The sequence below is a fragment of the Pipistrellus kuhlii genome, unplaced genomic scaffold, assembly GCF_014108245.1.
Source record: "Pipistrellus kuhlii isolate mPipKuh1 unplaced genomic scaffold, mPipKuh1.p scaffold_m20_p_12, whole genome shotgun sequence".
Lineage (NCBI taxonomy): Eukaryota > Metazoa > Chordata > Mammalia > Chiroptera > Vespertilionidae > Pipistrellus > Pipistrellus kuhlii.
This window is the reverse complement of record NW_023425427.1, coordinates 42958913-42978457: the sequence shown is the minus strand read 5'-3', so window position 1 is coordinate 42978457 and position 19545 is coordinate 42958913. Positions and strand designations below refer to the sequence as shown.

At 39.3% G+C, this 19545-nt stretch overlaps 1 protein-coding gene across 4 annotated transcripts in view; it reads left to right on the top strand.

Moving 5' to 3' along the window:
* The window catches only part of FREM1 (FRAS1 related extracellular matrix 1), a 143217-nt gene that overhangs the window by 16649 nt on the left and 107023 nt on the right, over positions 1 to 19545 (top strand). For 3 of the 4 annotated variants that reach the window (XM_045580249.1, XM_045580248.1, XM_045580250.1), the window contains exons 3-7: positions 4688 to 5176; positions 9557 to 9651; positions 10658 to 10959; positions 12257 to 12453; positions 18981 to 19304. In XM_045580249.1, the coding sequence (XP_045436205.1) occupies positions 4943 to 5176; positions 9557 to 9651; positions 10658 to 10959; positions 12257 to 12453; positions 18981 to 19304 (1152 nt within the window). In that variant the 5' untranslated portion in view covers positions 4688 to 4942. Of the gene's footprint in view, positions 1 to 2441; positions 2531 to 4687; positions 5177 to 9556; positions 9652 to 10657; positions 10960 to 12256; positions 12454 to 18980; positions 19305 to 19545 lie in introns of those variants that run through there. The other variant, XM_036434094.2, reaches the window with a different exon arrangement.

Below are 19545 nucleotides of genomic sequence, written 5' to 3'. Positions count from 1 at the left end.
TCCATAATGACTGTCATTTAAAAAATTTTAATGTGGAGTAGGAATCAGAAAATCTTCTCTTTCCTCACCATTCTAGTCAAGGATATAAATCTCTATGATTGGCTAGATGGAAATGGTTTGAATCTTGAATTGGGTATTTTACATTTAAAATAACACTTCTCTGTTTATTTTCTTTCTTTCTTTTGGTTAATCCTCACCGGAGGATATTTTTTTCCCCATTGATTTTTAGAGAGAGTGGAAATGAGGGGGAGAGATAGAGAAAGAAACATCAATCAATTTAAGAGAGACACATTGATTGGTTGCATCCCACACATGCCCAGGGTTGGGATTGAGTTTGCAATGGAACCCTCAACCCTTTAGTCCAAGGGCTGGTGCTCTAACCGTTGAGCAACTAGCCAGGGCTGTTTATTTTCTTTCTTAAAGACTTTATCTTACTTGTAAGATCTAAGTCTGTGAGTCAGGAAGTAATTCCCCTGAGATAATTTCATGGGCAGCTTTACTTGATTGGTAATAACTACCTGGGGTTCTAAGGAGAAGAGTATCTGGCTACAGAAGTGTCCATCCCTGCAAACAGCAAAGCAAGTAAATAGAGAACTCCGACTGTGCTGTCTGTGCTGGCATAGGAGGAGGAAGGTGCTCCCTGTGTTGTGTAGCTACCATTGCAAATTGCAGAGGAACAGTAGTAACTATGAATCTCCTCAGGGCCCATCATTAACACTGACCATTAAACATTCCCATTGCAGAGACAGCCTGGAAATACAGATGTGATCCATTTTTTTTTTTTCTTGTGCACAGATTATCTCAGGTAAGTGACAGGGTATCATGAACAGGTCAACATGGAGAATGCAGGCTCCCACAGTTAAGCTAAATGTGTCATCATGGAATAAATACTAGCTCACATTTCCCTCCCACCAGGTGAAATGTCACTAAATTATTTTCTTCTATTCAAGCAATTTACCAAGATAAAAAAAAAAAATGTTTGGTTAAATAAACCATTTTGAATTTTTATAAGAACTAACTCGAAGCAGGTGGTTTTCTACTTTTTAGCACATATTTTCACACACTTGTATTGGCTTGAACAAGTATGCTTAGAATATATGATTTTCCCATGAAGAAAGGCAAGGGTGGCGAAATGGTCTGAAATAACAAAACCAAGTTATAGCCGTGGCACCAGGAGCAGCTGAACCGCACAAGAAAGCAAGGACAGGATTTGTTTCTACTGCAGAAATAGATTCTCTTCTCTTTCTTTCTGTGTCTCTTGCCAGTAAATGGACATTAAAATCTTGGTGTTCGCCCTTGTTTCCTAATTAAGGACTTGCTATGATATAGAGAATGAGCTATTGCCCCATATGCTGTTCGGTACAAAGTTACAGTAGTTAGGTGAATAGTAACTGAACTAAATTAATAGGAAAACTTGAAGAGTAAGGTGATTGTTAAAAGCATAGAGTTCGGTGATGAATAATGAAGTAAACCTAAAATAACGGTTAAATATGGAGCAAGTTTACTGTGATGTAATGTAATGTAAATTCTGTGATGTAAATTCTGGAGAAATGGGCTGGGATGGTGACTCTGCTTTGCAAATATCCCAGAAACCCAGGTTCTTTTTAGCTCACAGCTCTGCCTGCTGATGATAGGCCCTATTTTTTTCATAAGGCAGCATCCTCAAACTGCATAATGGGATTGACTTAGGGCAGTGGTCGGCAAACTCATTAGTCAACAGAGCCAAATATCAACAGTACAATGATTGAAATTTCTTTTGAGAGCCAAAAACTGACTTCTGCACACAGGTCACGAAGTTTCAATCACACTGTACGTGTGCGCCTGCACGTGGTATCTTGTGGAAGAGCCACACTCAAGGGGCCAAAGAGCCGCATGTGGCTCGCATAGCTGCAGTTTGCCAACCACTGACGTAGGGAATTCTAAAGATAAATCCCTGAATACAAAGGTAGAAATCATCACCTTCATGAAGCAGATGGCCATGAACAATATAAATAAGCAACTATATTATGTTAGATGGTTCTAAGGCCTAAGTTTTAAAACAATGCTGGGGATGAAAATGCCATAATTTTCATGGGCTGTCTAGGTGTGGTCACCTGCAAAGGTGTCATTTGATGGAAAACTTGAAAGCGGTGAGTTGGAAAGGAAAGTATTTGAGGGAAGAATGTGCCACCAGAAACAGCGAGTCAGAAGGTTTGGGAGAAAGGTGGGAAAAGGAAAGTTTTTCTTGATTTGTTTGAGGAAAAGAAAAGATGCTGCCAGAGCTGGTTTGGTTCAGTGGATAGAGCATCGGCCTATGGACTGAAGGGCCCCAAGTTCAATTCCAGTCAAGGGCATGTACCTTGGTTGTGGGCACATCCCCAGTGGAGGGTGTGCAGGAGGCAGCTGATCGATGATTCTCTCTCATCGATGTTTCTGGCTCTCCTTCTGTCTTCCTCTCTGTGGAAAATCAATAAAATATATTAAAAAAGAAAAGAAAAGATGCTGGTGTGGTAGAGCAGAGGGAAGACACACAGGAGATGTGATAAGAGAGGTAAGTGGGGAGAAAGAATACATGGTGCTTTAAGGCTCAGTATAAAAGCTTCAGCTTTTACTCTTAAGATGAGAAGCAACTGGAAGATGGGGCAGAGAAGTGATTATATAATTAGCATTGAATGGGAACCTCAGCTACCAAGTTGAGAAATGCCCATAGGGGAGGCAAGAGGACAAGCAGGGAGATCAAATATGATGTTATTATAGTCCTCAGAGTTGGTTGGTGGTAGTTTGGACCAGGGTGATAACAGAAGTAGTAAGGAGTAGTTTTGATGGGTATATTTTGAAGAAAGAGCGTGTTCAGTTTTCATTTCTGTGTAAACCATCTCATGACTACAAATGCAGTGGCTTAAGATAACACAAGTTTATTAGTATCTCAGTGTTTTCACTGGTTTGGAGTCCAGTCTTAGCTTATCTGGGTATCTACTTCAGGTCAGCATCAGGCTGCAATCACGTTGCTGCAATCTCTCATCTGGAGACTTGATTTAGGAAGGATCTTCTCCTGAGCTCATTGGGGTTGCTGGCAGGATTCATTTCCTTGTGACAATAGAACTTATGGGGGCTTGCTTCTTCAAGTTCAGCAGGAGTGCTTCTAGCTGCTGTCTGCCAGGAGAGTCACATGTGATGTAACGTAATCATGGGAATGACACCCCATCACCTTTGCCTTATTCTGTTGGTTGGAAAGGTCATTTGTTCTGTTGCCACTCAAGGGGAGAGAAGTTCTGGATACTAGGAGGCTGGAATTATTGGAGGTTACACTAAGGTTTGTCCATCACAGTGAACAAATGATTTCTTTTCTTTTCTTTCTTTTTTTTTTTTTTTTTTTTTTTCTTTTTTTGTCTATTTGGATTAAAGTGAGAGATAAAGAGGAGAAAAACTGAAAAGATGGAGTTGATATTAACTGAGAGAGCACAAATTTGACTACATAAAATATGAGTTGCCTGTTGCACACCCACACAAAAATGTCAAATAGACAGTTTTATGTACAAATCTAGACTTCAGAGAGGAGGTCAGAGAGATAAATTTGGGGTTTATTAGCATATAAGTGGTACTTAAAGCCAACGAATGAGATCCCTACGTGGGGAGGATAGACAAAAAACAGGTCCAAGGACTGGGCTATAAGTTCCTCAATATTAAAAAATTGGGCAGTCTATGAAGAAGTGAGAGAAGAATGAGATAAGAGGAATGCACAGGAGTGTAGAGTCCTTGAATCCTTTACATGTTGACTTAATTTGTTTAAGTCTCATTATGCAAATTTCACGCTTATCTCTCAGTTTTGTGAGACACCTACCTACCCTGCTGCCTCTCTTCTCTCTGAGATGCCAAGTGTGAATGAAAACAAGATTTGATTTTGCTGTGAAAGTTCAACACCCAAATTTACATTCTTGCCTGAATAAGCCACTGTAATTTATCCAGCCTGCGTGTGGGCAATGTGGTCAGTGGGAGTGTGTGAATGGTTTTATTTGGGGATTGACACCATCAAAACCAGGCTGCTTTAAAGCTTATACCCCTCAAGTATCAGATAACATATGCCATGCAGTACCTCAAAAGTGAAAGGGTTCAAATAGTGAGTCTTTCTTTAATGTATTAGATGTGAATAATAGAGGCATTTTCTTTTTATCAAAATGTATTTTAATATCCATTGATTATGCACAGAAATTTATTGCAATCATTTAAGTGTAAAGCTTGTCTATGGGCCTAATAAACGACCCTCAGTTCACCTAATCTTACCCCAAATTTAAGGATATAGTTTATTTTTGAGATTTAATCATGTTTTCAAACAGTGTACAAATAATGCTATGAGCCCTCTTCCACACGTTAGTTTTTGATTTGTCAAACGAGAAAGAAGAAGCAAAGAGTTCAACAACTCTCTCTCTGAAACACTTGGGCAGCTGGCTGGCTGGCTCCTGTTGGACCACACAGCTGACACCTCAGCTGGGGCAGGTTGAGTCCGGAAGCAGGAGTAACTGGCAGTGTAATGAAATGACTGCGTTGCCTTTCAGATGGACCTGGAGGTCAAGGCAGTTTATTTGTTTTTAATTTAACTAAAATGATAGGCTGGTTGAAAGATTGCTTTGTTGGTAGGGATCTTTTGAACAGTCATACAAACCTCTTGGTCTCTCTCTTCCTTTCCTCCAATCCCTGTCCCCATTTGCAGGATTAGAAAAGCACATTAATCTTGCCAGCGTTGTCAGGAGTGATCAGCGAGTTTTATTAAAAGCGTTGGGGTTGTCTGAAAGGCCCCCTTGTCTGAGTTTGCAATGAGAGAAGCATGTTAAGAACTTGGGGCACATTGTTGGGACCCCTTGCCTTGCCCCTTGGACTATGAGCTGACATCCCCGGAAGAAGCACAGAAGCCCTCCTTTGTTGAAGGGATTTCACCGGTGGACAGAAGCGAGCTGGCCCCATCGGCATGAGCTCCGTGAGCTGGGGTGGGCTGCCAGCCCTGCTGCTGCTGCTGCTCCTGGGCTGGGCCAGCCCCACCTTCATTAGCGTGAACCGTGGGGTCAGGGTGATGAAGGGCAGCTCTGCCTTCCTGTCGGGAGATGACCTGGAGTTTGCCATCCCCAAAGAGAAAGATGCTTGCAAAGTGGAAGTCATGATGAATGAGCCAATAACCCAGAGGGTTGGGAAGCTCACTCCACAGGTAAGTCATGCCCCAGATTTTCTCTTCAGTAGTGTGTGTGAATGGGAGTGTGCGAGAGTGTGTGTGTGTGTGTGGGGGGGGAGAACACAAAACAGAGACAGCCCTCCAAGAGTTGGAGTAGGCAGACTCTGGTATGGTGAGACACAGTCAGTCTTTATGAGTTATTCCTGCCCCACATGATCTCACCCATTGCTTGTCAAGACACCTTTGGATGAGATATCAGGATTTCAAGGCATTTTTAGGACACACCTGTGACCACAGAATTGCAAAGTAAAACGGGAAGACATTTTCCTTTGTTAACATCACTTGAATATTCCTTTCAGTAATGGAAGAGATGTGGGAAAGAGGTGAAGATAAATACTCAATGTTCTTAAAAAATGTCAGCATAATTTTTTTTTCCTTTTACTCAAAACTCAAGAGATCTTGTCATTTCAGGGAATTTTATGCCCTATCCTTTTCTAGGGTGAATAATTAACTTCTAATTCATTGGATTTAAAAAAATCTATATGATCATATATTGTATTTGCTGAAACTTGGAGTTTACTTGCATACACAATAGAAATATTGCTTCCGGTTTTATTACTTGTTTCTACTGTGGTTTAATTATCCTCCCAATGTAAACAATTTCGAGAATATTCAACATTGGCTGCTGCTTCTGGAAAAATCTTATCATTTCCACTTGCTGAACTGTGAACATTAATTTTATTCTTCATTTGAGTAAAGAACATATTCCTTCCATAAAGATGTTCAAAAGTGATAATGGAAGTTATGGAGGTGGACTATAGAGACTTGAGTAGATGGTAGCTCAAACTGATATCTCTAGATATTCTATTTATGACACAAAGTTATGGTCCAATTCTGAAGCACTTCAGAATTCTGTGTAAGGCTCTCATGTTGGGGGTATTCCTGATGTGATAGTAAACAAATATTTCCCTCCAGTTTCCCACGAGCTTTGCTTTTGTCAGTCAAAGAGCTTCAGGTGGGCATCTAAAAAATGCTAGTATACAGTAATGGCCCCAGGTCCATAAGGGTTTCATAATTGTAGTATCTCCTCACTTTTTCTCAATACACCTGCAGTCTGAAAATGTGTTTGATTGACACCTATCACTCAAGGAGAAAGGAGAGCCCCAGATGGGCAGGTGACATAAATAAGCTCTGCTATAAGCAATGGAGACCCAACAACAGGGACAGGGGTCATAAAAAACAAACAAACAAATAAAAAAACCCTTGGAGTTTTGGGAGCAGTAAGATAGGATCCTAATCTTGGGGACTGGGGTCCCCAGATGGATATGTGTAGGTGCTTTATAAAGACTGATGAACTAATAATTTGGTACCCCTTTCAATCAATCTATTTAAGAAATGTCCAACATTTATTTCGAAGTGAGAATGAATATTTTGTGGGGGAAGAAGAGAAGAAAAAGTCCTCCTAGTAGCATGCTGGGGCAACCTTTGGTCTAGCTCCTTCCCAAGCATGCATCCCCCATTGAGCAAAACAAAAGCCTTGTTCTTCACCAGATTCTCTCTCCTTACAAAACACTTTGGGAAGGAGGTGCTGTTACTTCAGTCAGCCTATGAGGGGTATCTTCTTCCCATCCCAAAGAGCCTATCACTTCTAAATATATATAGCACTTTTTCTGAGAGCAATGGAATTGTCTCTTGGATATTTTCAATGATGTTTTAGTGGTCCTCACCATTTAAAAAATATATATATATATTTTATTGATATTTTGCAGAGAGGAAGAGAGGGATAGAGAGCTAGAAACATTGATGAGAGAGAATCATCAATCAGCAGCCTCCTGCACATCCCCCGCTGGGGATGTGCCTGCAACCAAGGCACATGCCCTTGACCAAAATTGAACCCGGGACCCTTCAGTCCACAGGCCGACGCTCTATCCACTGAGCCGAACTGGCCTCGGCATCACCATTTTTTTTTTTTTTTTTTTTTTTTTTTTGTGGTCCTCACCATTTGGCTGACTGTGAGGCACTGGAGAGCAAAAAGGGATCTAAAATTAGATTTTTTTTTTTAAAAAAAGAAGCCATTTGGTCACAAGGATGAACAACAACAAATCAAAACAACAAACAAGTCCTAAATGTTCAGCGTATTTCCGGAGGTAAATTTGACATCTCGAATAGATTTATATCATATAAAGTAGATGTGTGATTTGCACCTTCTAAAATGTTTCCTATGGGAAGGGAATTCATTAAAATGTGAAGTTTCATCACCTTTTTTGGGTCAAATAGTAGAATTTTGTATCTTAAAGAAATCTAGATATCCGAAAAGCTTTGTTTCTCAAACTGCCAGGCCATCTTCCTATTTTTATTATGATAATTTTAACAAAAAACAAGATTGCCAAGTAAAGTATACTTTTTTGAAAAGTGCGCTTGTTTTTAATCCAGATTGATTTAGCTTGCTCCAGGGATTTATTTCTTATGGGGTTTTTGAAATGAAGCAAAGCCAAGTACACACACACACACACACACACACCACACACAGCCTACACATTATTCTTTAATAGATCTTAGTAGGATGTTGAAAGCAAGGCTTATGTGAACCCATTTCTAGCAAGATGACTGTATTAACAACACCCTGCTGGGTAATGAACAGTTTTATTTGATTTGCACAGGAAATGTTTTGTTTAACATCTGTTCAATTAGTGTTTTCATTTCATTACTGAAGTTTGTCCTAGGACCAACAGGTTCATTTTCCTATTGGATATTTGGAAAGGGATTTCAATTGGTAAACATCACTATCTTCTGTTTAGACAACCCTCCTGATATAGTCAATTATAATAGATAAGGTCAATGGTAGTGTTTTTTTTTTTAATTTAATTTTTTATTTTTTTTTATTTTTATGTTTTAGGGCAAGACTTCCTTACACACAGTCCTTCTCACACCTGTCCCAAATCAAAAAATTTCCTGGGTAGAAAAACACCCAGGTTTGGTGCTGAGCTTGCTCTTTTGTGTAAGAAATACAGCAGTAAGAAAACATTTCTAGTTTGAACCAGTTTACTGTCATTAAAGTGAGTAATGAGTTAGGAATGTGTGACAATTTAATTATAAATTGTAATTGAAAAGCAGTTGAAGTGGAAAAAAACAAAGCTAGACAGTAATTAGAAAAGGATTTAGCTCTTTTTTGTTTTAGTTAGTAAATTTATGGACAATTATGGTTGTCGCCTTTTATAAAAGGAAAACATATTACGAAACATAAAACAGATGTTTCTTTTAACAAAACAGATTGTCTCTTTATTACCCTGACTATTTGTCAATGATATGGGAAAGGTCTTTCCTTTATTCCTTCTTTGTTGTAAATTAGAAAGAGGAACCAATGATGTCTGTGGGAAAAGATCATTTGTATTAGTGGTAAAGTCTTCTCAGAGTATGTTGTCTGTAAATGTTCAAAGCTATAACGAGGTACAGGCTAAACATCATGAACTCAACAGTGATGATGTGTGAATACCTCAAGGGAACAGTAAGTCCTCACTTAACATCATCAATAAGTTCGGATACTTTATGCTAAACGACGTGTAACAAAACCAGTTTTACCATAGGCTAATTGATACAAACAAGAGTTAAGGTCTTACTGCATCTCATCAGTGTTATAACAAAATGACGTTGAAGGAAACAACTTTATCCAAGGACCTGCTGTGTTTCTAGAACTCTACCAAGTCAGAGTGGGCAGAATGAGGGTCATGGGATAGGTGGAAGAGAAAAGACAACTTTTAAAAATTAGAATTCTCAGTTCTGAATGAGGTGATCCAGTTAATTATAATTTTATTTGAATAGAAGTAATTGCCTTTAGGTTGCTATTTGTCTTAGCAACCATTTCTGTTATTACATAAAAAATAAAAGTGGTCTCTCTAAAGTAGATGAGAAACAACTGTGGGTCAGGTTTGGCTCTGATGAACCACATTAGTGTCCATAATTAGTACCTTTGTTTTTTTTTTTTTTTTTTTAATATAAAAAAGCTATTTGGAAAAGGAATGAATGAAAGGAGAATAAAAAAATATATACAGAACTCATCCAGTGTATTTATGGGTTTGGTAATGCATGCCTTTTCATGAACATGATAGACCTCTCTTACCCAACTGCTGTGAACTATGAACTTCTGAGAAGTGTGGATAAATAACATTTTGATTTATGAAACCATATTTCAAATTCACTGTAGACTGTAAAAAGGTAATTATTTATAGAATGATGAGTGGGCATGGGGGTGGGTAAAGGTGGTGGTGATTAAAACACACACACACACACACACACACACACCAAACAAGATGTTAACAAACCATAATTTCTCCAAGTAGTACTCTAGTCACTGCTGGAAAAATTAACTCTTGTACAAATTTTCTCATAGATATTTATCCATTTCTTCATGTGAACTAGGTCTTTGACTGCCATTTCCTTCCCAATGAAGTAAAGTATATTCACAACGGGTGCCCAATTCTTGATGAAGACACAGTAAAGCTTAGACTTTACAGGTAAGCATCACAGGATCATTGCACATTCTTTGCTAGGTAGTTATTCTGGGCACTTCTTTTTCTGTGGATAGGTATTACCATGCAGGAGTTACTAGATTCCAAACAAGAAAGCAATCAGTACAAACTGGAAGCCAGGATGGGTGAGGCAAGAATTGTAGCCAATGTCCAGTCTTCTTTATTTGTATCATCCTTCTTGGGGCTTTTCTGTGGCAAATGATTAGCCCTGTCCTGTTCCCCGTTAGGGTTCTTGTATAGGTATCTCTGGATACAACTATCCCCTTATAATAGGAAATGGAAATTATACTAGTAAATTATAAATTCTTAATGAGAATTTGGATGAATATATGTCCAAAAATTCAGTAAAATTATTCCTTTTGATGAGCAGCTGCTTAGTTATAAGAAATTTACCATCTGTTTTTTTAAATGTATTAGATAATATCACTCAGCCATAAAAAAGAATGAAATCTTGCCATCTTCAACAACGTGGAAGGACCTAGAGAGTATTGTGCTGAGTGAAATAAGTCAGATGGAGGAAGACAAATACCATGTGATTTTACTCATATGTGGAATCTAAAAAAAAAACAACCCCAAAGTAAATGAATAAGCAGAGCAGAAACACTCATAGATACAGAGAACATTTTGATGGTTGCCAGATGGAAGGGGATTGGGGAGATGGGTGAAATAGGTGAAGAGATTAAGAAGTACAAACTGGTAGTTACAGAATAATCACAGCAGTGTAAAGAACAGCATAGGGAATATAGTCAATAATATTGTAATAACTGTGTATGGTGTCAGGTGGGCAATAGATTTATCGAGGTGACCACTTCATAACTTACATGAATGTCTATTCACTCTGTTGTATACCTGAAACTAATATAATGTATGGCAACTGTAATTGAAACATAAAAATTATTTATAAAAAATAGAATCAAAAGGGATTTTGGGGATGGAAAAAAAAGGTACCCAAGCACCAATAAATTTTGCCTTTGCTTTGTTCTCCCCACAGATTTACTGAGACACACACTTTCACAGAAACCTTTATCCTGCGTGTCTATCTCCTGGAACCAGACTGTAACATCATCCGTATGAGTAACAATGTCCTGGAGGTGTCTGAATTCTACGGCCTGTCCCGAGCCATTGATAAGAACCTGCTTAGCTTTGATTATGAGAGGACTCCTACCTTGGAGTGTACAGTCAGGCTGGACCCTGCGGGCACTTGGCTGCCGGCCCATGGCCAGGTGGTTATGGTGGAGCCTGGGCCAGAAGAACCTCGTGGAGATCAGCCACACAGTTTTTTCCCTAAGTCTCGTACGAAATGTTTTGATAATTATCTGAGGGTTACTAACACTGATAAAAATATCTGTAAATGGTCATCTTCCACTACGAGAGTGTTTTGCTTAGTCTAATTTGTAGCTGGTTGAAACAATGTAGGGTAGTGGTGAAGAGTAGGGACTTTGGAGTCAAAGAGATCTGAGCTTGAAAATTGCCTCTGCTATTTATTTCCTGTGTGATTGTATTTAACCTGTACAAGCCTCTATGTAATGGGCAAGGACAATAGCTGTTCCATAGGATTGTATAAGGACGGAGTAAATGAGCACACAGTACTTCACACAGTATGGGTCATAGAAAGTGCTCAAAAAATGTCAGCTGTTATTCACAGCAGCGATGGCCTTGGTATTAAGAGTAGTTGGTGTATTCATTAAGTATTATTAGATTATGAGCAGGTTTTAGGTATAGCTGGTGGGCATCAGCCAATGGTTTAAATTAGGAAGAGTTAATAGATCATTTTCTCCTGTTATTCATTTAATCAAGATATTTTGAACAATTCCTATATGACTAATAGTGTTCTAGGCATTATGGGAAGACCAAGAAATATAAGGGGTAATCATAGTCATAGTAACACCTTGAGACTGGACAGCAGTTTACAGATAAAGACATGTTATGCATGCCATTGCATTCAATCTTCTGGTAAAGAAGTAGAATATCCATTTTGTACTTTTGAGAAATATATAGAAGGCCACTCAGAAAAAATGACAGGAAGACTGTTATAGAGGTGATTATGGTTTTCAGTGGAAGGGAGTAGGTTGGTTCAGTTGGTCAAAGAATGCTTAAGGGGAAATTCACTAAAAGAGTAAGTGGACCTGGAAAGGTATGCAGGGACTCCAGTATGTGACAAGCACGATGGGAGAGAATGTAAATGTGTAGATCAGCCTGATAGAAAAAGATTGCATGATGGATCCATGGAAGTGGCTGATGTAAAGGAAGACTGTGGCTGGGCTTGGGAAGGCTTACAGTGAGCCCCTGGCTTATTTGTCATAGATGTTCAAGCACCAGAAAATGCATTTTATTATTTTTTTCCCTCAGTGTAACTTCTGGTGGACAAGGATCTCATGCAACAACTGGTCAACTATTCTTTTTAGTAAAGGAAATTACAGGCTTTAAGAATAATAACAACCCACTCAGCGAATGATTGGAGGGTACACATGAGTACTCTTAGGGGCAATGAAAGGGAATAAATATCCACAGGAGGGAGGATTGGCTTTTAAATTTTACAATCGCGTTGTTCAAATGACTATCTTAATTAATTCAGTGCTATGCATTCCAGAGCTGGGAACAGAACTCAGATGTCCAGGGGGAAGCTGTGCCCTGGGACTGAAGAGAATAGGAAGTCTGACGGTGAGCTGTGAGGAGTTCCTGCTGATGGGGCTTCGATATCAACATAAGGATCCTCCTTCTCCCAACATTGATTATATCTCCATCCGACTGGACCTCACAGATAGCAGGAGTAAGATCATATACAAGGTAGAGTTTGGGTTATGTGTCTGTGTCCCCAGCTGATCCACAAAAAGAGGGCCAGTTCCATGGAGGTGAAATGTTGGTTCCCATGTCAGAGAGAGGTACTGGGCATTGTGGATGGAACTGTTAAGTGATTTGTTAGAACTGTAGGCTTGTTTATTCTGTTAGTAAGTGCTTGATACAGAGGTTTTTAGATATAATCCCATATAATAAAAGGCTAATATGCAAATAGACCGAATGGTGGAATGACTGGTTGCTATGATGCACACTGACCACCAGGGGGCAGATGCTCAATGCAGGAGCTGCCCCCTCATGGTCAGTGCACTCCCACAGGGGGAGTGCTGCTCAGCCAGAAGCTGGACTCACAGCTGGGGAGCACAGCAGCAGTGGTGGGAGCCTCTCCCACCTTCAAAGCATTTGCTAAGGATGTCTAACTGCCAGCTTAGGCCCACTCCCTGCTGTTAGTCAATCCCCTGAGGGCTCTTGGACTGTGAGAGGTCACAGGCTGGGCTGAGGCCTCCCCCACCCCACCCGATGCATAAATCTTGTGCACCAAGCCTCTAGAGCCAGTAACAGTGTACCAGCTAAGCAGCTTAGCGGTTTTCTCTGGACTGGGGTCAGTTTCATGCTTCTCTTCTTCCCCTTGCCCTCCTTCCATATTCTTCAGCTAGTCTTTTGACCTTTCGTAACACCTCTTTGATGCCTCACTTCCCCCTTCTTTATTAGAATCACGTTTCAGCTGTTAGGGAAAATCAGGGTCTACCCACTCTGTGAGGCCACAAAAACTGAGAGGGAGGGAACCTCAGCCCCTATGTTATGGGTGTAGCAGATTACATCCTTTAACTCCTTTGGATTTTGAGGTGGAGGACTGGATCATGAAGGATACAGGCCTCAATAGCCTCCTCCATCTTACAATTTCTTTTAAGCTCTCATGTCCTTTCCTCTTCTTACTCTCTTCACATTGAAATGATGACATAAAGTGGAATCAACTTATCTGAAATATTTAACATGCTACTATAATGATTCATGTATTCTATAATTTATTGATTTGGGTAGTTGAGGAGACTGTGTAGCATATGAAACAGTTTGGATTTTTGCTGATATCCAATAATCCACTATTGCATTTGTGAAAGACCTTCATGGCTCACAGTATGGTTTCTCACTAGGCTTTCTCCTGTGATCCAAACATTGAACATTATTATTCCTCAGGAATTGATAAGACATGATAAAATATGATCAGAAAATTTTAGAATAAAGATTTGGAAAAAACTTTGAGATAGATTTGAGTCTAACATTTAATAGTTAAGATCATGATGCTGGACACAGATGGTCTTGTTTCAAATGTCTACTTAACTAGCTGTGTAACTTTAAACTTTATGCTTTATTTCTTTAATCTTAAAATGGGGGTAATAATACCTACTTTTTAGAATAATCAAGAGAATTAAATGATGTAATACTTATAAAGAAGCCTGGCACATAGTAAGCACCACACAAAAGCCAGTTAAAAAACCACCCACTAAAAGAACCTGGTCATCAGCCAGGTTTAAAGTCACTGGTTTAATCCATCTTATTGTATAGTTGTGGCCAGAGGAATTGTATACCTTGCCCAAACATACACAGCTCTTTTATGGCAGAGCCAAGACTAAACTCTAGGTCTCCTAACTACTAGTAGATGTCTTCTGCTTGTTTTGATGTGAAACTTCTTTACTTTTAATGCTTTCTTAGCTCCATTAAAAAAAAAAAAAAAAAAAAGTAGATCCTTTTTTTTACTTGGTTGATTTTTCTTCTCTTCTTTTTTTCTTTCTATACTGAGTTAGAGCTTTATTTACATTTTCAGATCAGTTTTATTGGGAGTTGACCCGTTTAAAGCATCTTCTTAGTTTATTTAGAGTTAACCTAATTCATAGACAATTTGGCATGTCATACAACAGATTCTCTTATGAATATAAAATTAATATGCTCACTGCAAAGAGCATTTAAAAAACAAAACAAAACACGGAAAGCAAAGAGGAAGAAATAAAACTAGCTATATTTCTACCACTTTCAGATACACACATACACTCACAAACATATACACACTTGTACACCAAAGTTAGACATGTACACCAAAGTTAGTTTTGTTTTATGGAGTAAAACTTATGCTCTATTTAAAATTTTATATTTTTATGCTTGTATAAATCTATCCTTATCAAATTATTTTACCAATAAACTTTTTTTCTAAAAATTTAAAGGTTTTCTTGTTTATGGTTGCCTTTCTAAAAATTTAAAGGTTTTCTTGTTTATGGTTGCCTCTCTAATCCACCTACAACAAATTTTTATTATATTTTGAAACACAGAAATTGTGTTTTCCAAGTAGCCAAAATTGTCAAAGCTATTGTTGATAATTAACCTGTTAACCTTGATTTTCAATGATTCTTTTGTTATACAGAAATATACTATTTCAAAGCTAGCTCTTTTGTTCCTAGATTAGCCTATTTATTGCTTTGTCAATTCTGAGTTATTCTAAATATAATGGGTTAATAATACACTTTAATATTTTACAGGCAGGTTCTTCCTCATCACTCCTTTACAAAATTTTCTTATTCATTCTTAACTATCCTTAATTCCAGATAAATAATGAAATCATTTATGTTGGCTTAAAATTAATCCCCTATGAATTACAATATTATCAGGATTCAATTAAAACTATAAGTTATTTGGGGAAGAATTGGGACATTAGAACATTTACTATTAAATATATTTAGTCTTTTCACCCAGAAGTGAGGTGTCTTACTTCATCTAGGCAAATGTTCTTTGATATGTTTCTTTAAAGTTTTGAGTTTTCTTCATGCATGTTGACCACACTTAGTAAATCTAGTCCTAGGCAGGTTTTTTTTTTTTTTTTTTTAACTTATTGGGAATGGGTTCCCCCCTCTATTATATCTTCTAATTGGTTACTGATGAAAAATAGGAAAATGACTTTTTTTGGTATAATTTTCTTCTCTCTGGCTTTTATTCTTGGATTCAATTATTCTAAGAACGTTTCAATTCTTTGGGCTTTTACAAACCATAATTATATCTTTTACTAATCATGATAATTTTATCTTTCCTTTTTCAGTAATTATTCCTGTTATTTCTGGTCTCTTCTCCACTGAGTTGGCCAGCATAATATTAAGTATAATGATGCTTATCAGAAGCCTTGTCTTGTATAAATTATCGTGTCAACTGTCCACTCTGTTTTTTTTTTGTTTTTTTTTTTTTTTTAGTGCTTCTTGCCTTGGATTTACCTTTCTTTGAAATTGATATGGTCACTTTTGCTTTTTCATTTTCTTACATGATAACTTTGGATCATCCTTTTACTTCTAACCTTTGTATATAATTTTATTTTAAATGCTTCTTTTGCAAGACACACATAATTAGATATTTAATTTCAAAATATTTGTCTTGAAAAAAAGGAACATAAGCTATATTTTTGTAATAATAGACATATAAGGGTGTTTTTTTTTTCCTTTTGTTTTTTGCTTTTCTTATTAAAAAGCTGCCTTACACAACAGGCTAAATTTTCTCTGGCTTTATCTGTACTTTTTTGGAAATCCTTTATTCCACCTTGTGTTTTACCAGGATTAAATTCTAAATTTAAAAAAATTATTTAACCCATGTTTTTTAATATTTAAAGTAAAAAACAAAACAAAACAAAACAAAAAACCAAGCTCACTGGCTCCTTCCTATAGATCAGCGTTTCCCAAACTTTGACATATGTGTACCCCTTCTATAATTTTCGTAACTCTGAGTACCCCTTATACTCATGAGAACGTAGAATTAGGCACAGCTAAGAACGGTGCAGTGCATATCCCCACCAAACTCCGGTGCAACACTACCCCCACCAAACACTTCCTGTACCCCTGGGGGTACACGTACCACACTTTGGGAAACAATGCTAGATGATAAGGGTTGATCCTATTTATCCCTTTTCCCAGCAGTTACCCAACTCTCAGGCTTTGTTTATGTAATCTGCAATTTTAGGTCTAGCATATGATTGTTCTCTCCTATTGTTTCTTACATAGTGTTATTTCTTACATCTTCTATTTCAAGTAGGCTCTTTTGATATTTGTATTCATTTTCTTAACATGTTTATTTAGTCTTAACTCTAGGTTTAATAGGTCATATTGTTCAGCACCAGTCCTTTTATATGGTGATTTCTCCATTTTTGAATTTTCAAATTATGAATGTTCGGATAGATCTTTAAATGGCATGTGAATACATTGTTTTGTCTTCATAAACCATGCATGGAGGTGGGGGTGCTGATTATCTTCCCTGTTTCTCTCTTGCAGGGCCCTCTTCTTTAGAGCTTTGCTGGCTAGTTGCTGAACCTCCAGGCTGTGGGGCAGGCGGTTTGGTGGGAGTGTGAGAGAGAGAAGTCTTGTTTGATCAGCCGCTATGCAGTATGACCTCATGCTCTCTGAGTCTGCCAGATGTTTCAAGCTGCTCCTTTGTCTCTGGGGCAGTTTCATGGTTCATCTGGAGACACCCCTTAAGGGAGATCTCTTTCCCCTGGATCTCTCGTCTCAGGAGGATGCATTTCTGGCCTGAGTGGTCACTTGAAATTCCTCCTGCAGCTCCTAGAATATGATTGTTACCTCCAGCTTCTTGCTGCGGGGATTCTTTGGCCTTCCAAGGATGCACCCTAAGGGTCAGGGTCCAGGGTAACATTTCCTGCCACACGCAAGCACTGTAGGCTGAGCCCAGCACAGCCAGCATTATTCTCCACCTCTGGCCACATAGCTTCCTCTGTGGGTTCCAGCATCAGCTCTCTGTGTGTTCCACCTGAAAAAGACACAATTTTAAGGCTGGTCTGGAGGAAACTTCTCTTCTGACACCTGAGACAAGGGATGTAGGGTTGTCCTAACCTTCCTCTTTGTGTGGCTTTGGGTGTCAGGGGAGTGACTCAGCACAACCAAGCACTCCTTTCTCTAACAAGCTCTCTTTCTCTTACCCCTCTCAACCTTTCATATTCTTATAGTGGGTGAGAGGGTTTGTTAAACTCTGCCCATAACATCGGTCTCACATTCACATTAAAATCTGATATTTTTCTTATTGGAAGTTCAATTGTGACAGAGCTCCCCCAAAATTCTATTTGTAACTTTCTGTTATGCACAAAATAGCGCTCATTGTTCAATAGCCAGTGTTCAGCAGTATTAAACCAACTTGACTCTGATCATCGAGCCTGGTTCTCTCCACAGTGGGAAACATCAAATCCTATGATAACCACCATCTCCTGCTAGGAGGACGCTTCCCGCCTGTAGCACTTGCTGCTACCGCAGTTCCTATCATGCACAGTTCCTCTGGAGACCCGGGCTTGAACCCCTTTCCTCACAGCTCTCTCATTTGAGGAGGGCATGTTGCTAGCCTGAGTGGTCACTTGCAATCCCACTATGTGCTTCTCACTTGGAGACCCGGGGATTTAACAAACTAGAAAACTGGTAACCATTTTTCAGTTGCACCAGTATCAAGTGATAAGCTCATTTTCTCTCCTTCTGCCTCTGCCTGATTTTAAACTGCATGGCAGGACATGAGGGGGCACTTCCTGTCATGTACTTGGGGATCTAGTATTCCCATGTTATAGCTGGGGAAGTGAGATTGGGGAGTTAAATAACTTGTCTAAAGTTGTGTAGATCATAAGTGGTGGAGATAGAATAAAAGTCATTCTTTCTGATGCAAAAGTAGGTGCCATTTGTCAACATTGGTTATATACTGAGTGGCCAGATTATTATGATCTCTGAACACTTAATAATCTGGCCACTCAGTGTGTGTGTGTGTGTGTGTGTGTGTGTGTGTGTGTGTGTATAAGAGGCCCAGTGCATGAATTAATGCATAGGTTGGGGTTTGGCCAGCATGACCAGGGAGAGGGGATATGGGCGATTGGCCAGCTTGCCTGCTGGTCGAACTTCTGGTTGAAGGGACAATTTGCATATTAGCCTTTTATTATATAGGATTATATAGGATATACATTGAGTGGCCAGATTATTATGCGTTCAGAGATCATAATAATCTGGCTACTCAGTGTATATTATAGTCACCAGACAGCTTTAATAATGACAGTTTTTCACCCACCCGGCATGGCTCAGTATTTGAGCATCACTTATGAAGCAGGAGGTCCCAATGCAATTCCTGGTTAGGGCATATACACCGGTGGCAGGCTCAATCCCCAGTGGAGGGAGTGCAGGAGGCAGTTGATCAATGATTCTCTCATCATTGATGTTTCTATCTCTCTTTTCCTCTCCTTTCCTCTCTGAAACCAATAAAAGTATATTATTAAAAAAAATGCCAGTTTTCTGGTCCCCTCCTCAGAACAATTAAATTAGAGGGAGGAGGAACGTGGGCATCAGAATGTGTTCAAAGCTCCCCCGGTGATTTCCTGTACAGACAGGTGTCCGATCACTGCTGGATACACCCTCTAGGTTGTGGTTATGTGTTAAGTGTCACACTGCTCATTCTGAGTGTTCCAGCTTTATTCACATCATTTCTCCCTTCCTATTTTCTTTCTCCTTCCAAAGTCAGAGAGTGCGTGGCTGCCCGTCTACATCAGAGCTGGCATTCCTAACCAGGCTCCGAGGGCAGCGTTCATGGCCCTGTTTGTTCTGGAGGTGGACCAGTTCATCCTGACCTCTTTGACTACGTCAGTTCTGGACTGTGAAGAAGATGAGACCCCCAAGCCCTTGCTGGTGTTCAACGTTACTAAAGCCCCACTGCAGGGCTTTGTGACGCACCTGTGGGACCACACCAGACCCGTCTCCTCCTTCACCTGGAAAGACCTCAGTGACATGCAGATTGCCTATCAGCCGCCAAACAGCAGCCACTCGGAAAGGAGACATTTTGAGGTAAGAAGGAAGGGAGACAAAACTTCCAGCCTATTTGGTAGTCAAAGTTACCTAAAAAAGTGACGTCCTTTAGCCTTGAGGTGAGTTTGTACATTCATTGTTCCAGAAGAGAAGCAATCACTGTCCATCTGGGTGCAAACTGGAATGCCCAGAGGAGCTGGGCTAGTGATGCAGATAGGCAAACCCACCCAGAGGGACACTCTGGGGAACTGAGGAGCGAGCTGGTGCCTTTTGAAACAGC